At 39.2% G+C, this 24,878-nt stretch overlaps 1 protein-coding gene across 1 annotated transcript in view; it reads left to right on the top strand.

The window, feature by feature from the left end:
• Nucleotides 1-24,878, top strand: part of LOC150077140 (potassium voltage-gated channel protein Shaw-like) — a 312,952-nt gene that overhangs the window by 276,545 nt on the left and 11,529 nt on the right. The window contains exon 4 of the mRNA XM_090386920.1: nt 22,368-22,547. Within this exon, the coding sequence (XP_090243046.1) occupies nt 22,368-22,547 (180 nt within the window). The remainder of the gene's footprint in view (nt 1-22,367; nt 22,548-24,878) is intronic.

Raw genomic sequence — 24,878 nt, 5'->3', positions numbered from 1 at the left:
TGGGCGTTTCATAAACTGGTAACAGCAGGAAGAACTGGTTACGTTCACTACCACAGAGAGATTATCTCTGTGATAATCTTTGCTTCCTGCTCCAATTTTCACACCACCAGTTCGTTGAACCGCATATACTTACCTAGGATAAAATATTTTGTGAAAACGTAAAAGCAAAGAATAAAAAAAGAAACCTAAAAGAATAAATGCAAAAGCAAAGATTATCAGAGATTTCTGTGGTAACATACAAAATTAAAAAGGATTTTTTTGTTGGACTGCAAATTAAGGAACTAGTAAACCACAGTGATTTTAAATTCCAGCATGGAAAAGGGAAGACAGCATGGGAAGCAGCTGTAAACATTTTGGGAATTAAAAAAAAACAAAAAAAAACCTGTGGAATTACTAAGTAATCGTTTGAAGAGATGATGGAGGCTTATGTAGGGTAAAACGACGTACGAGATATGACATGCCATTTAAAATGCATTCTCTGCTTTCAACTGAGGTTTTTTATCAAAACTTTGGAGACGTCAGTGATGAACAATGAGACAGATTTCTCAACGTATTTCTCTGATGGAAAAACATTTATTTGAGATGATGGAATTAAGCGGTACTAACAGATCATTGTCATTAATGAGAGAATATAAGCAAAAAGAAAATAAAAAAGTTAGTTTTAATACGTATATGTGAATTTAAGGAAGTCATATTGCATTTTATATGTATATATCTAAAAAGGAAAATGTTACTTTTGAGGTCAGTTCAGAAAATCAGTGTCGAAATATGTACGATAACAAAAAATTAAAAACTACAAACAAAACAAATCTAACAATTGACAACTTTTATAGAAAAAAAAAACATTTACTAATGATATTAAACCTGTGAAGCTTTATATCATAATATATACATCGGTTCCGGGTACATACGTGAAGTGCGTGTATCCGGAACTGATGACTTCACCTGTCCTTACACATGGAATACCAGATACTCAGGTGGTTAAAGAAAATTATTTGGTATGCCCTTCATAGTATCAAAATGAATTTTGTTCGAAAATATAGAGTGGATACCGTGGAAACTTATCTCGTAAAAACAAATATATCTTGGCTAAATGATTAACATGTAGATTTGATGCTCCAGATTTATCTGGAATCATCTCACACTCGCGAAGTCAGAAACATCCCAGCGGACTGAGGGCAGGACCATTACCTCCAACCTGACAACTCTGAAAAGCTTAAAAAAGATATTTCCATCAAATTCAAATTTAGAATAGATTCCATTTCGTTTCCGAAATTATTGCAACAACAAATTCTGCTCTAATGAGACCTAATGAACTGAAATTTTACAAGCAACCCAACTGAAACAGCACTAAGTACAACCCGTAAACATACAAATAACAGTTTTCATTACTTCGTTAAATGATTTAAAAAAATAATTCATGTACCTTTGTCAAATTTAGCAAAGTTGCCCCCCGCGCATACATAAAACGTGAATTATCTTAGTTATTCTGATAAATAATTAATAGATTAATTGAATTATAATTTATTCCCCCTTTAGTTTATGCTGTCAAAGGGGGAAAATCCTGAAATCTTGTGCTGTTCATTAATAGCATAACGGCGCATGGAAATTATAGGATTCAGTTTTGAATAAATACTAATAAATAAATACATAAATTAAAAAAAAAGAAATTGAATATATATTAACGATATAATGAAATAATATTATAAACATTTATAAAATTATACTGAAATTAAAATAAAGCTATAACTTGGACTATATTTAAACAATATTTTCGTGTAGGCTGAATGGTGTGATTTCCTCATTAATAAGTAATACGAATCTTGAAACTTCGATAAGGGGCCATTCGTGAAGAATTAGTTCAGTCTTTTAATACAGATCTCAGCTTATTATCATATGTTTACGACATTTCGAAGAAGAGGAAGCAATAAAGCTTAGGGCGCACTTTCTGCTCTGTTCACACAATACACTAAGTCCGAAATATTTATGAGTCCATTTGAAATCACTGTTGCCGTTTACAAACGAAATGCTCTGTTGTTAAAATCAATATAGAGTGGGGAAATTTTTCTTTTACAGCAAAGTTTAAACGGCATGGATTGAGTAATAGGTAAAAGACATATTGGTACAGCAGAAAAAGTTTAAAACTACGCTTTGAAAGGAAGAAATTGGCAGAATACAAGGCTAGCTTGACCTTTACTTGCCTTTACGTGTAATAAATTACTTCGGCAGATCACTCAACTTCTCCTTAGGCAATGGAATACTCCCCGAAGGCAATTTATTATGTTTAGAAACGAGTTTAATTTCGATTTCTAAAATTCTTTGTTTGGCTCCAAGATATTAAGGAAAAGATAACAAACATGAAGTGTCGAAATTCAGTATTGGTTGAAAATTAAAAAGAAAATAAAGAATTTGATACTGAAGGATTTCATACGCGACTGGATATCAATACCAGAGATACTTAAAATGTTCAGCGAATTAATTGTGAAAAATCTTTGTTGCCTTGCACAAAAACACGCGATTGTGTTCTTCTCCAGAGGGTCTCGATGGTATTTCAAAACAAACGATCTGTCCATATTTCTTTCCACACTCGCTCTCAAGAAAATTTATATCCCTTATGGGATTCTTATATTTTCGTAAATGTTTAATAGATTGCATGCATTATTTAATAAAGGAACCCGAATTGTTCAAAGCACTCTATCCTTTAAGCCCAGTCATCTAAATAAGAGAAAACTAAATTAGCGTAATCTAATCAAAAGATCAGTCTTTCATGGCAAATATTTCGCAGCTTTCGAATATGAAAAATCTACTTATATCGATGCAGATTCCGATGCACAAATAAGAATATGTACAGATTGATTTTAAAGAAAAATTGAATATTTTTCCTACATAATGTTTTTCATAGGTGGGATAATATATTGAAACGTTTGATTCTTAACCTGGCCTACGAATGCAGGATATATCTACTTCAACCAATGTTGGTTATGATCATTTTGAACATTGAGTTTGAAGGCTTTTTACGATTATCCTAACTTTTAGTACATGTTATGTAGGTAAGTTCAGTGAATATAACTCTAGATAGGTAATGACCTAAATTTGAACATAAGTTGTTAACTCCTATAAAAACTGTTTGAAGTGTGTCGGTACTTCATAAACTAAAGCTCCCCTTTAAGTTGGTTTTATGTTATCCAACATCATTCAACCATTATTTAATTACAACTGTTTGTGCATTGTTGCGTCGTAATAGCCTCAAAAACTGCTTGAATGTTACACAGTTAAGTTCGTTTTTTTTTTTTTTTTGCTTTAGTACCCTTTAAAAGTAATATTAGTTATCACCGTCAAAAAAAAGTATCGGGATATCCCTGTTTCATAGTCCATTGAACCCTCACGATTAATCGCGCGATTCAGATGGGCAGATTTATATACGGATGGCGTATAAGCCACATAAGTTAGCTGTTCTAGCATGGCACGCAGAGCCGAAGTGATTAATTTTGAGAGCGAGGGAGAGGTACTCGTATTATTATCGAATGCTACATTGCTGGCTTGCTTGTCAAATCATGTAACTGCTGATAGCCAACACCATCCAAAGTCGACCGTCAGTACGGGTATCGCGAAATGGAAGCATGCCGGTAACCCCACCATCCAATAACCACGGAAAGACCACGAAAGCTCATGGTCTTCTTGTACATTGTTGCGTTGTAATCTTGTTCCTCTTCTTTACATTGGCTTTAACTGCTAGATATCCATCCTAGAATAAGGCTTCTGGATTTTATTCAGTACTCAAGATGCCTCCTAACTACTGCCTCATACAACAGGATAGTCATCTCCTTTTGCCTGCTGGCAAAATTCTAGTATAACATTGAGAGAACCGCAGCTTTTCTTAAACCTTGTCTGCACTGCTCAGAGAACCTCACGTTGGACTGTACAATTACCCATAAGTCTTTTTCGTTCTCTACCCCTTGAGCACTGTGCAACCACCCCATTGGTATGCTATTCTGAGATTACTGCTACCGTGCATTTATAAATACTAAAACTCAATTGCACTTCTCAGCTAATATGCCTAGTTTCTGTAGTTCTTGATGTTTGTCAACCAGCATGTCCTAATTCCTGTCATTAACCACTCTGATAACCCTTGTATCATTAACAAACTTCTACGTTACATTTGATATGCTTTCATAAATATCGGTAATAAATATTAAAAACAGTAAGACACCAGTACTGAACCCGGAAAGGCTCCACTAATAACGCTAGTCCATGAAGAACAGCGGCCAATAATACCACTCTTTATATCCTGCTACTCGACCATTCCTTTATTCATATCAATAACCTGCCCCAATGCCACACCTAACTTGTGCAGCAGTCTTTCATGCGGAACTGGACTTCACAATCTCGTCAGACATCACTGCGAACACCAGGAGTTTAGAAGGTCAACAGAGATTGAATTCGATACGAACACACTACGTACAGAGCTCCATGGCCTCAGTTTTCATGAGAGAGCGGCAGCGCATAAGCCAAATCACCAACCAGCGGTTTCGCCTTGCATAGAGCAATGCAACGACCTGTAGATTTTCTGGAGGTCTGCTGCTGATGTGAACTCTGCCAAAAATGAGGTTAGGAGGAGATGGGGTTATAGCTGTTTCTCATTGTATGGCCGGGGATCTCTGGCGGTTGAGCGGGAAACCATGACTAATGGCGCCGACCTTAACATTTTGGACAATTTCATGCTCTCTGCAATGCGGTTGTTCTTTGATAAAAAAAAAAAAAAAAAAAAAAAAAAAAACTCATTTATTTCTTATTTACTCAGCAGAAAAATGATCCATGCCATGGAAATATGAGTGGAGTCCTGCTGAAATCTGCATAGTGCATTATTCTTCGAGAATGGCTCATGGATATCAATATACAAAAGTTGGAATGTCCCGCACAGAATACTGATTCGATCCCTGTGGAAAGCGCCATCCGAACAAGTCCCACATCCTTAGCTCAACTGCTGTAGGAAATATTGGTGTTACTGTGATACAGTAGGAATGGGATACTGTACCCGGCTGGTTGGTTGTAGGCACTTCAACAACAGGCCATATTGCCCCTTAGATAATGTGTCTGTTTGCTAGACGAAAAACCAGAATTTCTGTGGGGAAAATATACCCTCGACTGAGACCGTAGGATTTTAGGCGCATCAGCACCTTAGGCCAGCCATATTACTGTATATAACATGTCTGTAAATTACCTGTACTCTATGGTCCATTTGCTGTTTTCTAGGGGGAAAGGAAAACCATGCTACCCTCTCTTGAGACCGATTAACTCGGCCACATTGTGTTAAAGGCAAACAAAAATTCCTCGCGTCATTGGCAGGATTCGAACTGAAGTCTCTTCCACCCGATGTGGGGAGGACGGCGATTATATCAACTGTGCTACCCACTGTAGTCTATCGTTTGTCGATGGAAAGCCTACCGGGAAGGTTGGAGGGTGTCATAGTGGTATTACTTTTTTGTAGGAAGCTATACTCAAAAGGGAAATGGGTACTCAAACGTCATATTCTGTCTCTTCCGCGCCTAGTGAGACTGTACAGCAGCAACCTAAGGTGCCAATTAATAATAATAATAATAAACCTGCTCTTGAGGTCTCTAGTCTTCTAGAAGAAATGCTAAGGAATTCTGACTATTTAGAATTTATCAAAAAAATCACACAAAGAAAAACTCCAGATTCCTTATTAAGACAGACAGACCCTCTCAGCTAAATAGACCGAACCAGACTACACACCAGTTACCAGCTCCACAAGGAGAAATAATGCATCAGAACACCAGAAGATCAACTAAAGCGGCCGTAAGAGGTTCAGAACTGAACTATAAAAAATCCAAACAGTCCAAATCAACCCAATCTTCCTCAGATTGGGTTGATGTAAGAAGTGGGGTTCCCCAAGGATCAGTATTAGGACCACTGTTGTTTTTAATTTTCATAAACGACATTGATGAAGGGATAGAGGGAGTGATGTCTAAATTTGCAGATGATGTTAAAATTGGTAGAGTAGTTAATGATCACTGTCAAGCTGAGCTTCTTCAGAGAGACCCGGATAGACTTCAAGAATGGTCCGAAAAATGGCAGCTGTGCTTTAATCCAACAAAGTGTAAGGTATTACATCTGGGAAACAGTAATCCCAAAAAAACTTATTCACTTGGTGGAGTTCAACTAAACCCAGTACTGGAGGAAAGGGACTTGGGTGTTACGATACGGTCAGACATGAAATTCTCTGAGCATTGTAAACAGGTTGCAAGGAAGGCCCATGGTGTCCTATCGATGATCTATCGAACTTTTGCAAGTAGAGATAGGGACGTGATAATCCCATTATATAAGGCTTATGTTAGACCACACTTGGAATACTGTGTTCAAGTATGGAGACCGCACCTAAAGAAAGACATCGAGCTTCTTGAAAGGGTGCAAAGAAGGGTAACTCGCCTGGTGAGATCGGCAGAAGGGCGTCCTTATGAAGAAAGACTTCGAATATGTGGGTTGCAGAGTTTGGAAACTAGACACCTTAGAGGAGATTTGATTGAGGTGTTTAAGGCTCTGAGAGGCATCAGTAAAATGAATGAGGACAAAATTTTCAAGATTATAAATGATGCTAGAACTAGGGGCCATAAATTCAAGTTACGGGGGGGAAATGTTTAGATTGGACTGCAGGAAGTTTTATTTTAGCCAGCGAGTTATAAATTACTGGAATAAGTTGCCTTCATGGGTGGTAGAGGCCGACAGTTTGGGGAAATTCAAAGGTCATCTGGATAGTACTTTCGGGTAAGGGAAGCGCATAGGATGATAGGTTTAATTTCCTTTTTATTTATATTTTATTTTATTTATTTTTTTATTTATTAATTATTATTATTTAGTTATTTATTTTATTTATTTTTATTTTTTTTGTTTTTATCATTGTTTTGTTCGTATTTTTTTTTTTTTTTTTTTTTTTTTGGCTGGTGCAGCATAAGCCATAGGCTTTCTTGCACCATGCGGCCGTTACTAATATTAATACTAATACTAATACTAATACTAAAACACAGCTGCAGTGAACATACAATAGCATTATTTCCAACCAACGACGAACAGTAATGCAACAAATATATCTGATGGTCACAACATGCAGTTTGAAAGTAGCTCCAAGAAGACAGTTGAACCAAGAGCATGGGGGATGAAATCAGCACCTATCAGCAGTAAAGTTACTTCCAAGCAAGGCAAGGAGACCTTCTTCACCCAAGCAGCTCAGAATCGTGATGCAGTTATTGGCTCTAACCCTAACACACTGGGTATTAAAACGGTGCAGCATAGAGGAAGGAGGGCAAGGCTCTCCAGCATTTTTATAAGTCGACTATGCCCGAAAACAAAAGTAGAACAAATTGAAATCCTACTGAAGCAGCTCAACATACCCGGTACCTCCATAAAAGTCCACACCAGGCATCCATCCTATTCCTCTTTTCGGATTAAGAGCAAAAGTCCCAATATAGAAAGATATCTAAACACAGATATCTGGCCGCAGATCTCTTGGTAATGCCATCGTTTGGTAATCATGATGAACAACGGTACAAGCGATCTCGAGACCAGAGATGGGCAGTGTGCCTCGCTCTGCGTAGCTAGGCAGCGAACCAGACTGTCCCTTCCAACTCACAATCATGCAGATCAATGCACAACACTCTAGATGCGTTGCTGATGAGATGAGGCTCATTGCAACGGAAAATTTATTTGATATTATATGCTTTCAGGAACCTTATGTCTCTACGCACTTTTATGGGCAATCTTCCAAAGTTCTTGGATATCCCATGACTACAAGAATCATTCGGTCCTCTGCAACAGATCCTAAATCTGCTATCATCATATTCAACAACAAGCTGGATATCACTGTTATCTCTGGCTTGTGTATTCAACATTCCACCTGTATTTTAGTCTCTTCATCAACTTTCTCGTTCTACTTACTGTCATTATATTGTCCACTATCAGCAGATATTATTTTTTTTAATAAAATGTGAACAGTAGATACATTTTCAACAACAACTATTCACATTCTATGTACAAAGCAAAAAAGGAAAGATAAAGAAAACTTTTTAGAATGAAATACAAACGTTTCAACATTTCAATTTCAGGAATTAAGAAAACAGTTTCTTGGCGTTGGATCACCCTCATATTAAGTGTCACACGTTGAAGGTGATGGACTGTTCAGTGATGGTGAAGAGGTGACCGCCACTGTTCCATTCGCTGTTAAGATGATCCACAGTTTCTGGTCTTTTGCTGTGGAATTCGAGTAGAAGTGTGCTCTGCAACTTCCTCCATAGGCTCCACTTCAGATGTTGCGCCGAAGTGTCGACAGGAGGCACGTCGTCACTACTTCTTGTGTGCTTCAAGTAGAAGTTGTAAATGACGGCCTTGGCCGCAATGAATAGGAAGTTGCAGGTGGTGTGTGCTGTCTTCTCAGAGTGAAGTAGGTACCAGTAGTCCTCAGGAGTGTGGGCGTGGTTGCAGGCAAGCTTTGCTGCATTCAAAGCGTATTTGACGAGTTCCTTGTTCACAGGGCATGCCAAGTATATGTGTTCCAAGGTACCTGGAGTGGCGCAGAAGAGGCAGTAGTTTGAGGAGCGTAACCCGAAGATTTGTAGCTTGACTGGGGTGGGAAGGATGTTGTGCCACAGTCCCCACTGGATGTCTGCATCCGATTTGGAACATTTCATTCTGTACAGAAGGTTCCACTGAAAGTTTGATGGTGGCTTGTGGAGAGGAGTGTAGGGACAGCTTGGCAGGTGGATAACGGGAAAATCGTGGTTGTATGGCGAGACATGATTAGCTGATAGACTTTTTTGGAGGGTGCAAAGAGACAGAGGTACTGTGTCTTCTGGTGATGTGATGACGAAGGTTGGTGTAGGCGAGGATCCAGTGACATTTCCAATCCCTTTAGTTGTAGTGATGTCTGGAAGAGCTTGTGTGATCGCTGATTTTAGATGTCTGTGTTGCTGCTTTGCATTTATGGTTTTAATGGGAAAATCTTCTGATCCTTTCCATTCAAGGCTTGGTGTCAGGAGGTCGCCTATGGTTCTTATTCCTGCCCAGTTCCACGTAGGGAAGAAGAGAATATCATCATTTGCAGGGTCTATTATTCTTTTATTGTAGAAGGGCGGTTCTGAAAGTATTCCGGGAAGGGATGTTCTCTCAAGATTATGGCGAAGGTTTAGCTTTTTTCCAGCGGTATAGTGCGTCTTTATAAAACGGCGGTAGTTTGAGTGGTGCCATATCCATTCTCAATATTGTTGAAAGAGATAGTCCTCTAGTAGCTGTTGCTGGTAGTTTATCCATAGTGTCGGAATGTGGGTATTTTGTTTGCAGCGTCTTAAGAAGAAATGTGATCTGGAATGCTGTGATTTTGTCGTCAAGAGAGACCAACCCTTGACCCCCGAAGTAGGTACCAGTAGTAAGTGGCTGGCTAAGTTTGGAGCAGGACATCCAGTTGGTTTTGTTCCAAAGGAAGCTTCGGACAGATGCCTGGATTTAGTGGAGGAAGTCAACAGGTGGAGTGAGAATTTTGAAGGTGTGCCAGAGAACGCTTGCCGCCACATGATTGACCACAAGCACTCTCCCTCTGAGCGAAGATGTGGCGCACAGGCTTCTCCATTTCCCGAGTACTTTGTTGAAACGACTCAGCAATTCGGGCCAGTTCTTCTGGGAGAAAAGGAGGGTATTGCCAAGGTACACACCTATGTATTTCTGTCCCTCGCTGGACCATGTGCATTGGATGGGGGAGTCGGTTCTAGTTTTCTAGTTGCCAGCCCACAGGCCGCTGGTCTTACAGTGGTTGAGTTTTCCGCCTGATGCTTGAGGCATAGAGATCATGAGCCTTTTGAATTCGCAAATTCGCTCTCGTGGCGTATTGCAATTGTGACGTCATCTGCGTATGCTGAGTAGATTATATTTAGGTGGGGTTCTGGTAGCAGCGTTCGTCGGGATTGTATACTGGTGGCAATTTTATTAAGGAATGGTTCAATGGCAATTGCGTAGAGTTGTCCAGAGAGTGGGAAGCCTTGTTTTATCCCTCTGGAATACGGAAAGTGACAGGTGAGCTGGTTGTTGAGTTTCAGGCAGAATTTGGCTTCCTTGTATAGCAGATGGATTGTTCCGATGATGTAAGATCCATATCCAAAGGCTTTCAAGGTTTGAAATAGGTAGCTGTGTTCAACGCTGTCGAATGCCTTTAGTGCTAGGAATTCTCTTTGACTGTTTGCAGTGGCGAGGAGGTCTCGGATCAGATGTAGATTGTCGTGAATCGATCTTCCAGGTACAGAGTATGTTTGTTGGTGATCGATGATATCAGGGAGAGTGGCTTTTAATCTATTGGCGATGGCTTTGGAAATGATTTGACAGTCCGTATTCATTAAGGAAATCGGGCGCCAGTTTTGAAATTGGTGCGATCTCCTTTCTTGGGAATCAGTCGAGCGACAGAGGTGGTGACTGAAGCTGGTACTCCATGGTACTGAGCTTCTTCAAGCATTCGAAAGAGTAGCACTCCGAGTTGATCCCAAAACGTTTGGAAGAATTCAAAGTCAGTCCGTCCAGACCTGGTGATTTAATTTTGTAAAGGGCTTTGCATGCTGCTGTTAGTTCTTGTAGGGTGATTTGTTTCTCCATACTGCATCGGGCCGTATGGGAGATTTTTTTAAGTCCTGAAAGGATTTCCTCCGTTGCCTTTGTAGAGGTTTCTTGAGAATTGTAAATTTCTCTATAAAATCTTGTTACTTCAGAGACGATTTCCTCTGAGTCTTCAGTGATGTTTCCATTTTGCAGCTGAATGGCAGGGATGGTGGTTGATTTCTGATGTCTGCTTTCTAATGAGAAAAAGTATTTGGTCGGGGCATCAGATAGATTTATGTGGGTGTATCTCGATCTGAGTAGGGCGCCTTTTGCAGAGTGTTCTAAGTGGGTTTGTATGGCTTGTAGTGTTGACTGATAGGTCTGACTATCAGATGGGAGATTTTTCAGCCTTTGCTCAAGTTGATAGAGGTTATTACGCTTTTGTTGACTTTTCTGATGGCTGTAGGTTTGAGAGAATGATTTCAGTTTACTTTTAAATCTAGGCCACCATGTGTTCATGGGCTCCAATCTCTCTTTGGATTGGGCAAGGTTGGATATCAGGTCTTGCAGCTTAGAGATGTATTCCTTGTCTTGAAGAAGGCTATTGTTGAACATCCAATAAGCACCTCCACTTTTGTAGTGATTGGGTGAGAAGGAGAGCTGTAATTTGATAAAGGAGTGATCTGAGATATAAGATGGCAAATGTGTGATGCTTATCTGTCCAGTCGGGCTTGGTAAGGTAGTCTTTCAGATGCTGTATTTGCTGATCTCCAGGTGTAGGACTTTTCTTCTGGGTGCTGGTGTCTAAATACGTCGACCAGTTCATTGTTGTTTATCAAGGCCTGCAGGTTGTTGATTAATGTTGTGCGGTGCTCAGTGCATCGTGCTCTGTCCATTTCTGGGTCAAGAGTACAGTTGAAGTCGCCAGCAAGAATGATCTGTTCTTGAACTATAGTAGAGAGGTGGCTTTGTATGAAGTTGGTTATTTGAATAGCAAGTCTGTCCTGCTGTGGCATGTAGATGTTAAAAAGGTGCAGGGTTTCTTTCTGGGGTGTATCCAGGCGGGCGTAAATTGCGTAGCCAGTGATCTCTGCTATCACATTGAGCTTGCAGGCGGACTTTTGATGAAGGCCGACACTCACTCCTGCTCCATGATGTTCTGTTGTGTTGGAGAATGATGGAATACATATGGCCAATCTGTCCATTTCAAGGATGGCCTTGTGTCTGTTTTAATATTTGTTTCTTGTAGGAAGAGTAGGTCGGCATGATGTCGATGGACCTAGTGAAGGATCAGCTTATTGCGCAATGCAGAGGCGCATCCTCTTGCATTAAGCATGCTAAGAGTCAGCATTATCTGCAGGAATAAAGGTAAGGGTTTTGCAAGTTTTGGTGCGGTTAACATTCTGATTGATGATATTGCTGTTCGAGCCCGTTAATCAAGTAGTACAGGCGCTTGGATCTATTCACATCTGCCCTGTCCTTCTTTCCTTTTAGTTTGGAACGCAGATCCGTAAGTTGTGAGATCAGCTCGGGTATGTTAGAGGTGAACTTCAGAGCTGTCACCAGCTTCTGTGGGGAGCCGCGTACTTCCCGTAGAAAGGAGCGTAGTTTTACCACAGTTAAAGGACCTTTAGTGTAGGGAAAATCGCTTTCCTCGTCCTCTGAAGCACTTGAATCGTGAGAATCACAGTTGGTCTCTTCTTCAGTGCCCAGAAATTCGGGTTCTTCTTCATTTGGATCGTGAGTGGTTTGTAGCTGTTTATTTATTTCCATACTTGGTGGTATGATGGACTTATTTGAGATCTGACCGTTTGTCTTCTGTGGTGTTCTGTATTTATTTTTGTCGCCCCTGCTGTTTTTTTAGCGGTTTGCTCTTTTCCTGCCGCCGTGTGCGTTGTCTTCTTCTGTTTTGTGACTTTGGACGTGGTCTGCCTTGGGGGTTGATTCCGAGATAAAACTCTTGTTTCGGTTGGTCGGTCTCCTGAAGAGATTGCGTCCTGGTCTTCTGTGGTCTTTGAATTTTCTTTTTCTGAAGAGTTTGTTGTGGGAAGCATCTCAGACTGTTTGACAGTTTCTTCAGCATCCCCATTATCTCCAACAGTCAGCTCGCTTTGCCGATATTGTTATGTGATATTCACGAATGAGTGAAAGAATAAATTAGATTGGAAATTTTGATTTATGTACGAATAAGAAATTAGTGGCAAGTTACATTAACAATACAGTATTAATTTTTCTATGTAAAGTGGAAACGTAAAAAACGTACATAAAATTGAAAGTGTTAGAAAAAAATCACATCTAAAAAGTTAAAACTCGGGGTGGTTTCGAACTATGGTTATGAACTAACATTACCATATGTGAGTCCATAACCAGGGAGAGTGAAGGGCACAGTATTAAGAAAATAAAACGCCTGTTACCTTAATTACTAAATGTATTAAAATAAAATACTGCATGTCACAAAAAAAGTAAACTGAAACTTTTTGGATTGAGGCACGAATACCATGAAGTGCCAAAAGCCTTCTGCCCATACGTTTATTGTTGATGGAAGTTTTTAGGCGCATCAGTGACTTGATATGTAGGCTTTTTTTGTGTATTACGTCCTAAATGAGTTATGTTCACAGATTCGAAGATTTCAAATGATGCCGGTTGCAAACCTTAATTAGCATAACATTGACCCTAGGAAAAAAAAATACACATATAGCAGAGCGTGGTTTCGATCCACGGACCTCTGGGTTATGGGCCCAGCACGCTTCCACTGCGCCACTCTGCTACATTTTTGAGGGTTTTTATATTGACTTATATCAGAGAAATGCAATGCTAAGACATTCAGTATCGGATTTCCACATCTTGTGAATGTCGTAGATAGTACTGACTGGGTGGAAAAAGAGTAAAAATAAATAAAAGTATTTTTCGGCAACAAGGATAAAATTATGGGCTGCAGTTGTTGCCAATGGTTTTAAGGGGTGAGAAAAAATCAGGTCTTCCTCGGGCGGGAAAGCACTGGGAACCGCGACCAAGTATATATGCAAAAAGAGATGTGGGAGAGGATTAATTTAGGTGCAAATGAGAAATTGGCGACGACTATCTCCTAATAATAACAACAGCAGTTGGTGTTATTAGGAGATTAATTGGTATTATTAGAATATAATATTATTATTTCTCCTGATAATACCAACTGCCAGACAATATGCAGTAATTACAACAAGCTGCGATTAAAAAATTATCAAAACATATAGCAGAGCGTGGTTTCGATCCACGGACCTCTGGGTTATGGGCCCAGCACGCTTCCACTGCGCCACTCTGCTACGTTGTACACCACCCTTCCAATTTCTTAAGATCATTCGATTCAACAAGACAAGATCTCCCCTTAACAAACCCGTGCTGTGAGCAGATATTAATTTATTACAAAGATATCTAGAACAGGTGTTTGCTACTTTAAATCCCACATATTTAATAATTACAACTGATTCTTGGACAACAGAGGTAGGATTTTCAAGGAATTTTTATTCACCTGCAATTTAAATCTGCACAACCCCAACCAACCGCACACCTTCTCAAACGTCCACGGAGAATCAAAGATTGATTTAACCATTTCAACGTCCGCCATCTCCTCGAGGATCTCTGATTGGACCATACATACTGACTACTGTGTAGTCAGTATGTATGGTCCAATGTGACCACCGAGCAATCATCTTTAAGGTATATCTCCTTCCAAATACTACAGGTCCCCCTCCTCCTCCTCCTCCTCCTCCTCCAAAAGATCTTAGAAGATTTTCTATCAAAACCATCAAATGGCCATTATTTATATCTTCAATTCACCAGGATTTTAACGTTGACACTCGCCGGTCTTTGAACCAGTTCAATGCCCCAGAATATGCATTCTATGTACAGGCTGTCCTACATCGTGCTACAGAACGCTCCGCTAAGAAGAAAATTAGGAAGCATCCTACAGTTCCATGGTGGACAGTTGAACTTTCTACCCTGCCCAAAAAAGTACACAAAGCACGCTGAGACTTTCAACGGAGAAGGTCCTGGCCTGAACCAGAAGTCACCAGACTAAAAAATATCTATAAAGGCCAGCGGAAAGAATACGTAAATACAATTGCAAAACAAAAACTTGCCTCCTGGCAATACTTAGTTCACTCCACAGGAAATTCTGATCCCTGGGTCTATTATATAAAACTGGCAAGAACAAGTTTCACTCTCATGAAGTGTACAACATTGTAGTGAACAACGATACAGAAACCACTAACTGGAATGACTCAGTTAACGCCATCCTGGTAGCTTGCTTCCCCTGGACGATCTCACCACAGAAACTCCAGAACAAATATCTATTAGGAATAGCAACTCAACGTACCGCTCCTCATATGAAACGGATATCTTCACTCTTCCCGAGCTAAAGCTGGCCCTAAGCAAAATAAATATCCATAAATGTCCAGGTTCAGATCTTGTGGAAAATGCTATAATTACCAAAATTTGCCGAAATATTTCCAGAAATACTTCTATGTACAACAAATGTCTTATTGAGGGGATATTTCCTAATTTCTGGAAGGTAGCTTTGATCAAAATTATTCACAAGCCGGACAAAAATAAATCTGATCCCAAAACATACAGACCCATCTCTCTTTTGGCAAACTATTTGAAAGATTGTTAGCACCCAGAGTAGTAGATTTAATTGAAGTTCAAAACTTAATGTCTCCATCCCAATTTGAGAAGAGAAAATCCAGTGAAGACGCCTTGGTCTCTTTTGTTAACCACATACCAGCTTCGGGGGCTAAATATGAAATGGCCATATTCATTGACTTCGAGGGAGCTTTCGATTCCCTCTGGTGGGAGAGCGTTCTCAATTGTCTTACCAAAGCCAAATGCTCTCAGCAACTATTCCAAGCTATTAGAAGCTACTTCCAAAATAGACTCATCCAAGTAATCTCGAAACAACAGTCTCTCTCAACAACCATCTCAAGAGGATGCCCCCAGGGATCAGTTCTGGGACCCCTCTTCTGGAACATAGTTTTGGATAGCTGGCTCGAGCAAAAACCTAACAATATCTCTGCCTTCGCCGATGATTTGGTTTTTCTAATTCCAGGTCGATCGCGTCTTCAACTAGAACAATCAGCCAATATAACTCTTTCTGAGCTAATCAAGATGCAGATTAGCTCAGAAAGTAGATTAGCTCAGAAAGGTCAAGTATACATAAACTGCGAATATCCGCCACAAAAACAAAACTGATGGTTTTTAAGGGCAAGTTAGATTACAGAAGACCTCCAAATATAAAGATAGATGGAAAGCAAATCCCTTTTGTTCCTGAATTAAAACATCTTGGCGTAATTTTAGATGACAGGTTAACCTTCTCTCATATTAATCACCTCGCCTCGAAGATTAAGACGTTCACTGCAGCAATTATCTGCATTTCCAAATCGGACTGGGGACTAAATAAGAAGATTCTCTTACTACGCCTGTCTCCCAGAACCAAGAACTGGTTTACCAGCGACGCAAAACTCGCCTTCATCATGAAACAGAAACTATATAGGAAATGGCAAAGATATATAAAAACTCTATAAAAAACATCGGGTACGCTTCCTACGCATTCGGAGGAAGGCGCAGAACGACTGGATTGCACACAGAACGAAACTTGGGAAAAGAATCTTCACCAACAAGAACCAACAGTCCCCCATGACCACTGCCATCTTCCTCGCATGGGATAACTCGCTCGCAACTAAGCCCCTATCTGCCCCAAACCCCTTTATTCGGGTTAATTCACCAGCTAACCAAACATCACTGGATAAAACAGCCATCACAAAGGAACGCCTTACTGAGTTCATCAACAGTCTTCCCAACAAGTCTACCACCGGCCCGGATGGATTCCCTATTTTCATGATTAAACTATGCAGTGTATATATCATTGACCTCTTGCTTGATGCATTCAATTCCGTCCTCGTAACAGGAGTTTACCCTGCTATCTGGAACACATATTATGTTTCTCCCGTTCCAAAAAAATCTAACCCAAAATCGCCTAATGACTACAGACCAATTTCCGTAGGATGCACTTTGCTCAAAATCTTGGAAAAAGCCATACTTCCTGCTCTCACCCATCACATGTTCAGCCACAAACCTCCATACCTCCATAGTGTTCTACCTGGACGTTCCACGATCACCACCCTCTTGGACACACTGTTCAGAATTGAAAGTACCTTAAGCAACAAAGAGCAACTGGACATTGTGTTCCTCGACATTAAGGCGGCCTTTGACAATCTGTCCACCCATGCATTATGTACCATACTGTGCAACTACTTCAAAATCTCTGGCAACATCCTAGTTCTCCTTAGGAAACTCCTTTAGTCCAGGACCCTATGGATCAGAAATCAAAATCATAATCACCACATTCTCTGCTCCAGAGGGCTCCCACAAGGGGGCGTTCTCTCTGCCGCCCTCTTCGCCGCATCTTTAGAACCCTTCCCATCAAACCGTACTAATTTTACCACCTACGCAGATGATATTAAGTTATTCATCATCACAAAATGCCCCCAGTCTCTCCAGTCTATTACAGTGAGCTCCAACCGACAGCTACATGAACTGGAAAACTACCTTCATGCGATTGGGCTCTCCATTAATAAAGAGAAAACTGCACAACTCTCTATCACCAAGAAGAAAAATACCAACGATGTGAACATCATTATAGCGAACTCTCCAGTTAAAAAAGTCACCCAACATAAAGATTTGGGTATCATCTGGGACAAAGACCTCACCTTCTTGCCTCATTTTAATGCCACTCGAACGAAAACATATTCGGCTTTATGGGCAGTAAAACAAGAGATCTCCAACTTCCATAACCCGGACCTTATCATCAAATACATTCTTCGTTGCATTTTCCCAATTCCATTATATGCCTCGACTATATGGTCCTCTGCACCCTCATCATACCAAGCCAAGTTCCTCTTCCTGGAATTCTGGATCTTGAAATGGCTAAATAGGTTTGCCGGGCTAACACCTACAATCTCAAAATCTGTTCTGGTCACCAATCTTAATACGCTTCCTTGGAGGTATCTCATCATCTCTAGGAACCTTCTTACCCTCTCTCAGCTTCTATCCGGAAAAATGAAGTCACCCGATATATGGGATATCATCGCCAGACCATCCGACAGGAGAAGATGCCAGTCCAACACCTCCCCATACAGATCGAAGCTGCGTAGCATGTCCTCCCTGGACAACATGTTTCCACAGAACTCCTTCCAGATATTTAATAGATTAGCCATAGACGTTGAGAAACTTTGCAAGGACAGAACATACAGAGCTTCCATTCTTGCAGACATGTATTCCTTAGTCATGCTCTAGGTGTACTCTATGTGATGCCGCACTATCCACGCTCCGATGTATCCGTATGCACTTTTATCTGTTATAACTTTATGTTTTTGTATTTGTTGTAACTTTATCTCAATATGTTTTTGTATTTGTTGTAACTTTATGTTTTTGTATCTTCACCAGTGGCTGTTTAAGGCCGTATATTGTATCTGGCTCTGTGTACAATGCATTTGTCTGTATTTTATGTTTTATCTCTGTATGTAACTCAAGTCCTCTAGCTGCATAGCTGTAAAGGGACATTTCTTCTGAAATAAATTGATATTAATAATATTATACAGCAGTATTCGTACCAATAACAACATATGCTTCGGGAATCTGGTTTCATAGAGTCGTTAATGTTCAACTCCGTTCCAAGCTCATCTCCATTCAACGGATTATGGTGCTTGCCATGCTCCGGACCTGCAGGACAGGGTCCTCTGCTGTTCTGCAGGTCCTTGCTGGAGTCTTACCACTAGACCTGCATGTCATCTTCAAAGGACTATGCTATCGTCTAAAGCACAAAGTTCCTGGCGAGATTCTCGGCATCTCATGCAACTTAACTGCTAACATCAGAAACGAGAAACGGAGAATATGGAATGAACTTATCGGTGTGTGGCAATCACGACGGGATTCCAGTACTACTGGTCAAGTCACTCGCTCTTTTGTTCCTGCAGTTACCTTCCCTCTCAACAAGAACGTCCGCCAATGGTTTTCTTCCAGCCTAACAACATCGTATATACTTTCTGGGAACGGTTCCATCAGCTCCAAACTATTTAATTTTGGCTTGTCTGACACCAATCTCTGTTTGTGTGGTGTTGAGGAAACTTGGACGCACATTCTGTATCCCTGCAACCTGTACCACGACGACAGATCTACACTACAAGTTGCTGTCAGCAACTTGTAGTGTAGATCTGTAAAAAAAATACTTTTTTTTTACAGATAAAAAAAAATACTTTTTTGGAAATAAATCTCAGACCTTGGATATCGATCCTAATGTTTAATGGTATGAGTGATATTCCCATCCTCATTGTATCCAAAGGGGGAAGAGACACGCTACTGGAATGAATGACGTCGATGTGAAATAGACGTGTATCCGAATACTTTTTGAAGAGTTGTGTATAGGGAAAGCTTTCAGCAGAAGTTTATTTTAAACAGAATTATTTTAAATAGTGTTGATTGGCTAATAGTTGCGTATTGACCAATCAACACTATTTAAAATAATTATGATTGTTACGGTATCTTTCAGGATAGGGAAGAAATGCTTGATAATTAACCAAAATGGAAAACAGAAGTAGAAAATGTCGTGAAGGACTAGTTCAGACTTATCAGTGGTTTCTGCAAGTAGACACTAAAACATCTTCAGAAGAACATCAAGAGATCGACGAAAAGCGGTGCGAAACTACTTAATCATGGCTGGAATACCATCTTAAGTAAAATCTTAAAAGGGTGTATAAAGGAAGAATAATTCATTTTCAGCGAGCAGGATTTTGATTTACAAAAAGCAAATTCGTTCATTCGTTCGCTTTTTTCACCAATAGAGCAATGACTATCACAATTAAGTCTTTAAGGATTAATTATATGCCGTTTTAGGCGAGACTAAACCATGATATTGCTTTATGAAAATCAAAAAAAATTATCGTGGGATTTCATTCAAGAAATAGTCAATGGCTTTCTTCAAATTCCTTGAGTGACCGGGGTTCAAGCCCGTGAATGCTAAATATGGTGCTGTTTCTTGTATTCTATCTATCTTGTGAACTCCTCTGACCGTTTGGTCGTCCCGGAGTATAAACAGAAAATTTATTTATTTATTATTAAATTGCTAAGTAAAATACTCTTCACTACATGAATCTTTCCGGCCAGCTTCAAGGCTGGAGTTTCATCCCTCATTCCGTCGAAATCAGTGAGATCATCGTCATCATTTTAATAGCTTTTCTCCTTGCATTTACTATTGTACTTTGCTTCTCTTCATTCCGGTTTTCAAAATAGCTATAAATACCATATTTCCTTTTTCCTCCTCTTGTGGCATTCTCGCGGTCAAAATTGTGAAAAAAGACACTCCTCGGTTATTTCCTTTGTAAAATTCCTTTTGAAATTTTTCCATCTAAATATAATTCATGTTATTTCATAAGTTTAACTTCGGTGATTTTGTGAAGTTATTTTCCGTAACAGTTTGTGAATTTAAGACACCGTTCAGAGGCGAAACTATAAATTTTATCCCTCCCCCCCTGGAGAGAGGTAGTCCTAATGGCCCACATGATCTGATATGACCATACCAAACCAGCCGTCTGGGACCCTTGGAGTAAGGGGATCTGATATTTTCCTGACATCATGGAATAATCGCCTCCTTCGTCATGTTAAGGACGTGATTATCCCATTGTATAAGGCAGTGGTCAGACTGCATCTTGAGTGCTGCATACAGATCTGGAGGTCTTATTTTAGGAAGGATGTAGAACTGCTGGAACGGGTGTAGAGACGGGCAACGAGACTGGTGATGGGAACAAAAGGGGTGCTTTAACCAAGAAAGGCTTCAATTCTGAAATTGCAACGTCTGGAGGTTAGGCATTTTTGAGGTGATCTGGTTAAGGTGTTTAAAGCTTTGAATGGATTGAGCAAGCTCAATGCTGATGGGATTCTTCTTTTTGCTCAGACTACGAGGGGGGCATAAATTCATATTGAGGAAAGATGATTGCGGGATTTCGTCTGCTGTTATAGTTTGAATAAATTCAAGGAAGAACTAAACAAATTACTGTTGGGGATGGACAGGTGATGTGGGAAGTTTTTTCTTTTTAGCTGATGTATAAGCTTGTTTTCTTGCATCATTTGCCACTGCTAATAGTAATACTAATTAGGGAAAAGCTAAAATAACTTTAAGGGGTGATTCACGGTTGTAAACTGGACAATTAGAACAAGAACAGTTAACCTTAACTGTATCTATAGTAACGGCAGGAGTGTTTTCAATAAAATGAATGAATTGAAACTTCGGATCAGGACAATTAACGGTGACATAATAGAACTAATGGAAACGAGTTGCAACGTAGAAATAGGGAATGATGAGTTTCGCATTATAGTATGTACAAAGTATAATTTATTTAGGAATAATAGGAAAGATAGGGATCATTGTTCTTATCAAATGCAGTCTCGGAGTAGCAAAAGTTTTCCCTGATTCGGAACTTGCGCATGCCAGAATAGAATTTGTGCCAGAATTTGAGGACGTATTTAAAATTTTCTTAGGAACCTCTCAACCCCCCCCCCCCGTATCCTCCCTTAAGAAGTATTGCTACAGAAATCTGAACTTGCGATTATCCATCACTTGAACAACATTCGATAATCAAACGCATCCGAAATACAACGTAATGAGTAAGTTACTAACTTTTTATTATCATAAATGCCTTAGCATCTTTACCAGCTGTAAATACAAGACTAACCGAAATTAAGGGGCTATCAAAAAAAAAAAAAAAAAAGTGACAGCACTACTGAGTATGTGCAGAAGGGCTAAGCTGAGATCGCTTACACGTTGTGCAGGTAGCAGCAGTGGTGGTGTATGAATGCCAGTAGCGATAGGGGAAAGAAGTGCTAGATTAGCGAAGGTAACATAGCCTGCATTATAAGGATAGGAAATGACGATTTTTACTATAATAATAGCAAATGATGATTACTATATTTTTACTATAATAATAATAATTTTTAATAATAAAAATGATTTTTACTATAATAATAATAATAATAGAAATAATAATGTTTAATATAATAATAGCAAATGTCTCGGCATTTTTCTTAGCTCGAACAGTGCAGTTGACAGGTGGCCAACAGGAGTTATAAACATTAAAGTTAATTCTTTTAAGTTTAAGCATTTTTTTTTTTTTAAGTTTCTACAAAATTTCAGTTGAAAAATAATCAAAATGTAAGGAAATATACTGTTTCATAATGTGGCAGATAACAGAAAAAATACGTAGCGCACGAACTATCAATTTAATTTGAAAAGTGCAATGAATTGCGAAAGTCATTTTTCATTTTTTTTTCTTTTTTTCTTTTTGTGTGTGTACTCAGAGAATGTGTCATCTTAAAATTCTGGTATCTTTGGATTATTAAAACAGCGATTCAGGCACAGAAGGCAAAATGAATGCTGCTGTTTCATTATGCGAGGTTGGCTACAACCAAACAGAAAAATTTCCGCACAACTTTTTGAAAAGGTACTGGTGAGACCCCTTTTTGAAGCAACAGAAATCCGTTCTGACTAAAAAAACCGGGGTTTAAATAAGAAAAATTATGACTGCAATAATTTCCGAATTTCAAAATCCATAAATACACGAGGTATAAACAGTCCTCAATTTACTAATTTATTTCATAGGCTCTGATATTTTACATAATCAAACTTTGCAATCCATGTTTGCAATAGAATACCGGATTCATCTGATAACTTCATTTATTTTTTTCTATTACTCTAGGGAACAGGGAGGAAACCATCCCGATGCTGATGCTAAATCATTCAGAAAACCGAGACGATTCCCTTCCTAGGAACTCCAGACCCAACCCTTCTGACCGATCACCTCCGAAGTTGGTAGAGCTAAGTGCAACTTCCACAAGCACTTCGAGACCAGGCAGTAGCAGTCAAGCAGCCATGAATGGTATATAACCACTCTCTTTACTACAAAACAAGTGACAAATTTTAGAGACTTATTTTAAAGGGGGTCAAATTCTTAGAAAAACCGAGATACTGACTGCAAGCATCGGGTAGAAAATATTCAAGTTACATTTATGATTTATGCATAGATGAGTCGGAGAAATTTTAAGAAAATTTAGCACACACCCTGAGATGGTATAATGCTGAAGTAGACCGCATGAAATATTCTACTGCTTTCAATACGCACCACGCTGTGATTTTAAGTATAGGTCTCGTATTCAATATTATAAGGGCAATGCGATGCATTGAGTGTAAATGAAGCTACAGAAAGTTGAAGGGCCATTTCCCGTATAATCGGCCTGCCCCACAGAAATGAGTTTTGCGAATTTGAGCACATTGTAAGATGTATAACATCTCACCATGTGCTCAAATTATACATGGTGAGATGTATAACCTTGTGTGCAACGAATATAGGAACTTCTCAACATTCAGAATATCCCCCGGAACATCGTACGCAGATGAAAGACAGCTGGCCAAGTCAACGCTAAGACCCGACAAACAGCATCTGATGAAAGAAATCTTCAAAAAGTTGATCTGTTCTGGAAAAACTGCTGCGTCAAGCGGGGGTTACTATTTGGGTGTGACGCTAACCCTGAAAATGTTTGAAAAGGACAGCCTCATTGCAACTGCGAAACATGATGATAGCAAATAGATATATTTTTCGTACAATGGCTTTGACCAGCAATTTTTCCGGATAAGGTATTTCGGATAAAAATGAAACAACTTACCAGCAAAGCTAAAGAATGTCCAACCACAACGGCATTTTGAGATTCTCTTCACTCCTAATGCCAAATGAGTAAACTGACATCAGACGAAATATATTACGAATAAGCAGTCATGGCCATTGAACTACTTTATGATCATGATTTTTTCCGAACTGTCGGAATTGAAAGTGGCATCTAAAATTAAATTTATAATTACATTACGATGCGAATATGTATAATAAACAACAATATTTTAACATAGATAAAACTGGAATAAGAATAAACAAAAAGAAATGGATGGCATGTAGTTTTTCACAAAGAATTTATAGGCTTAACAGGTAGCTTCTTTTCTGTTTGCATGCATTATTTTTTGTACTATAACTGGCTGCTTCTTACAGCTTTTCATAAACACTTATTAACAGAAAAAAAATCATTGAAACATCAAAATAAATTATTACTAACTAAGAATTTTTTTAATTAAGTATAATAGTGAACATAATAAGGCACTGAAGGGGAAACAAAGTTTATGTTAGTTTTTTTTAAGGTTATTAAAAGATTAATAATTCTGACAGCATACAACTCTTTGGCAAACTGAGAACAGGAAACTGCAAATTTCATACAACATTCATTAAAATCTCGTTAAAAACTCACATGAAACTCTTAATCCCTCATAGAAATTACTTTCAACTTAATTTCTGATGAAAAGTTAAATTATTATCCAATTCTAGTTGAAAAGCAAACCTGTTTAATGACTTATTCTCAATATCTTATCTTATTCTTGAAAAGTTAAGTTATTACCTAATTCTAGAGGAAGAGCAACAATTTAATTTATTCTGAACATCCTACAAAGGATAGGAATAAGATGTTTCAAAATGCCGCGCACGTTCGGTATAGTGAAGTACTCAGCATTTACCAAATATTAGATATTCACCAACCGCTGGAACCGGTAGTATCATATAAATCCTCCACCTTTGTGATTTTTCTTCTCACTTTGGCAAAGTAATAGTACCGTTTGTAGGTTTTTCCCCAAGTTTAGAACATTAAATACTGCTGAAGTCCACCAACTCATTACCAGTTCAACTTCATCCATAACTTCAACTGTAGATATGGATACCAGGCATTTAAGGTATAAACATACCCGACGCAGTTAATAGCCCAAGGAACCTTCAAGAAGTAAAAAACAAGTTACAAAATCTCCATACTGTTCATCAAGTGCAAAAATCTTGCTTCCGGAACACCATTTCCATTCCTTACTGCAGTCAGTTTGCGCGTAGAATTAAGAAGCATTCAAAGACTGAAGTTCGAGTAGCCTTCTCATCTTACCTTTGGGCCGGTTGTGGTTCAGTGGTTAGAGTGCGCGGCCACAAGTAAGGAGGTTGTCGGTTCGAGCCCGTACACAGCTCTAAAAAATACGTGGCCTGTTGCGATTGAAAATCCGGCTTCTCGCTGAATTTGTAAACTCTTCCTAGGGAATAAAGGGAAATGTATTATAATTGGCTACACGCTATGTTCAACAGGTCTAAGGTTTATCAAGATCTAGACATCAATGATGTAAATAATATCGCTTATGG

Source organism: Mastigoproctus giganteus, chromosome 12 (genome assembly GCF_048544385.1).
Source record: "Mastigoproctus giganteus isolate SK-2022 chromosome 12, ASM4854438v1, whole genome shotgun sequence".
NCBI classification, from domain to species: Eukaryota; Metazoa; Arthropoda; class Arachnida; order Uropygi; family Thelyphonidae; genus Mastigoproctus; species Mastigoproctus giganteus.
The sequence above is the reverse complement of the archived record's forward strand: the minus strand, read 5'-3'. Positions and strand labels throughout refer to the sequence as shown.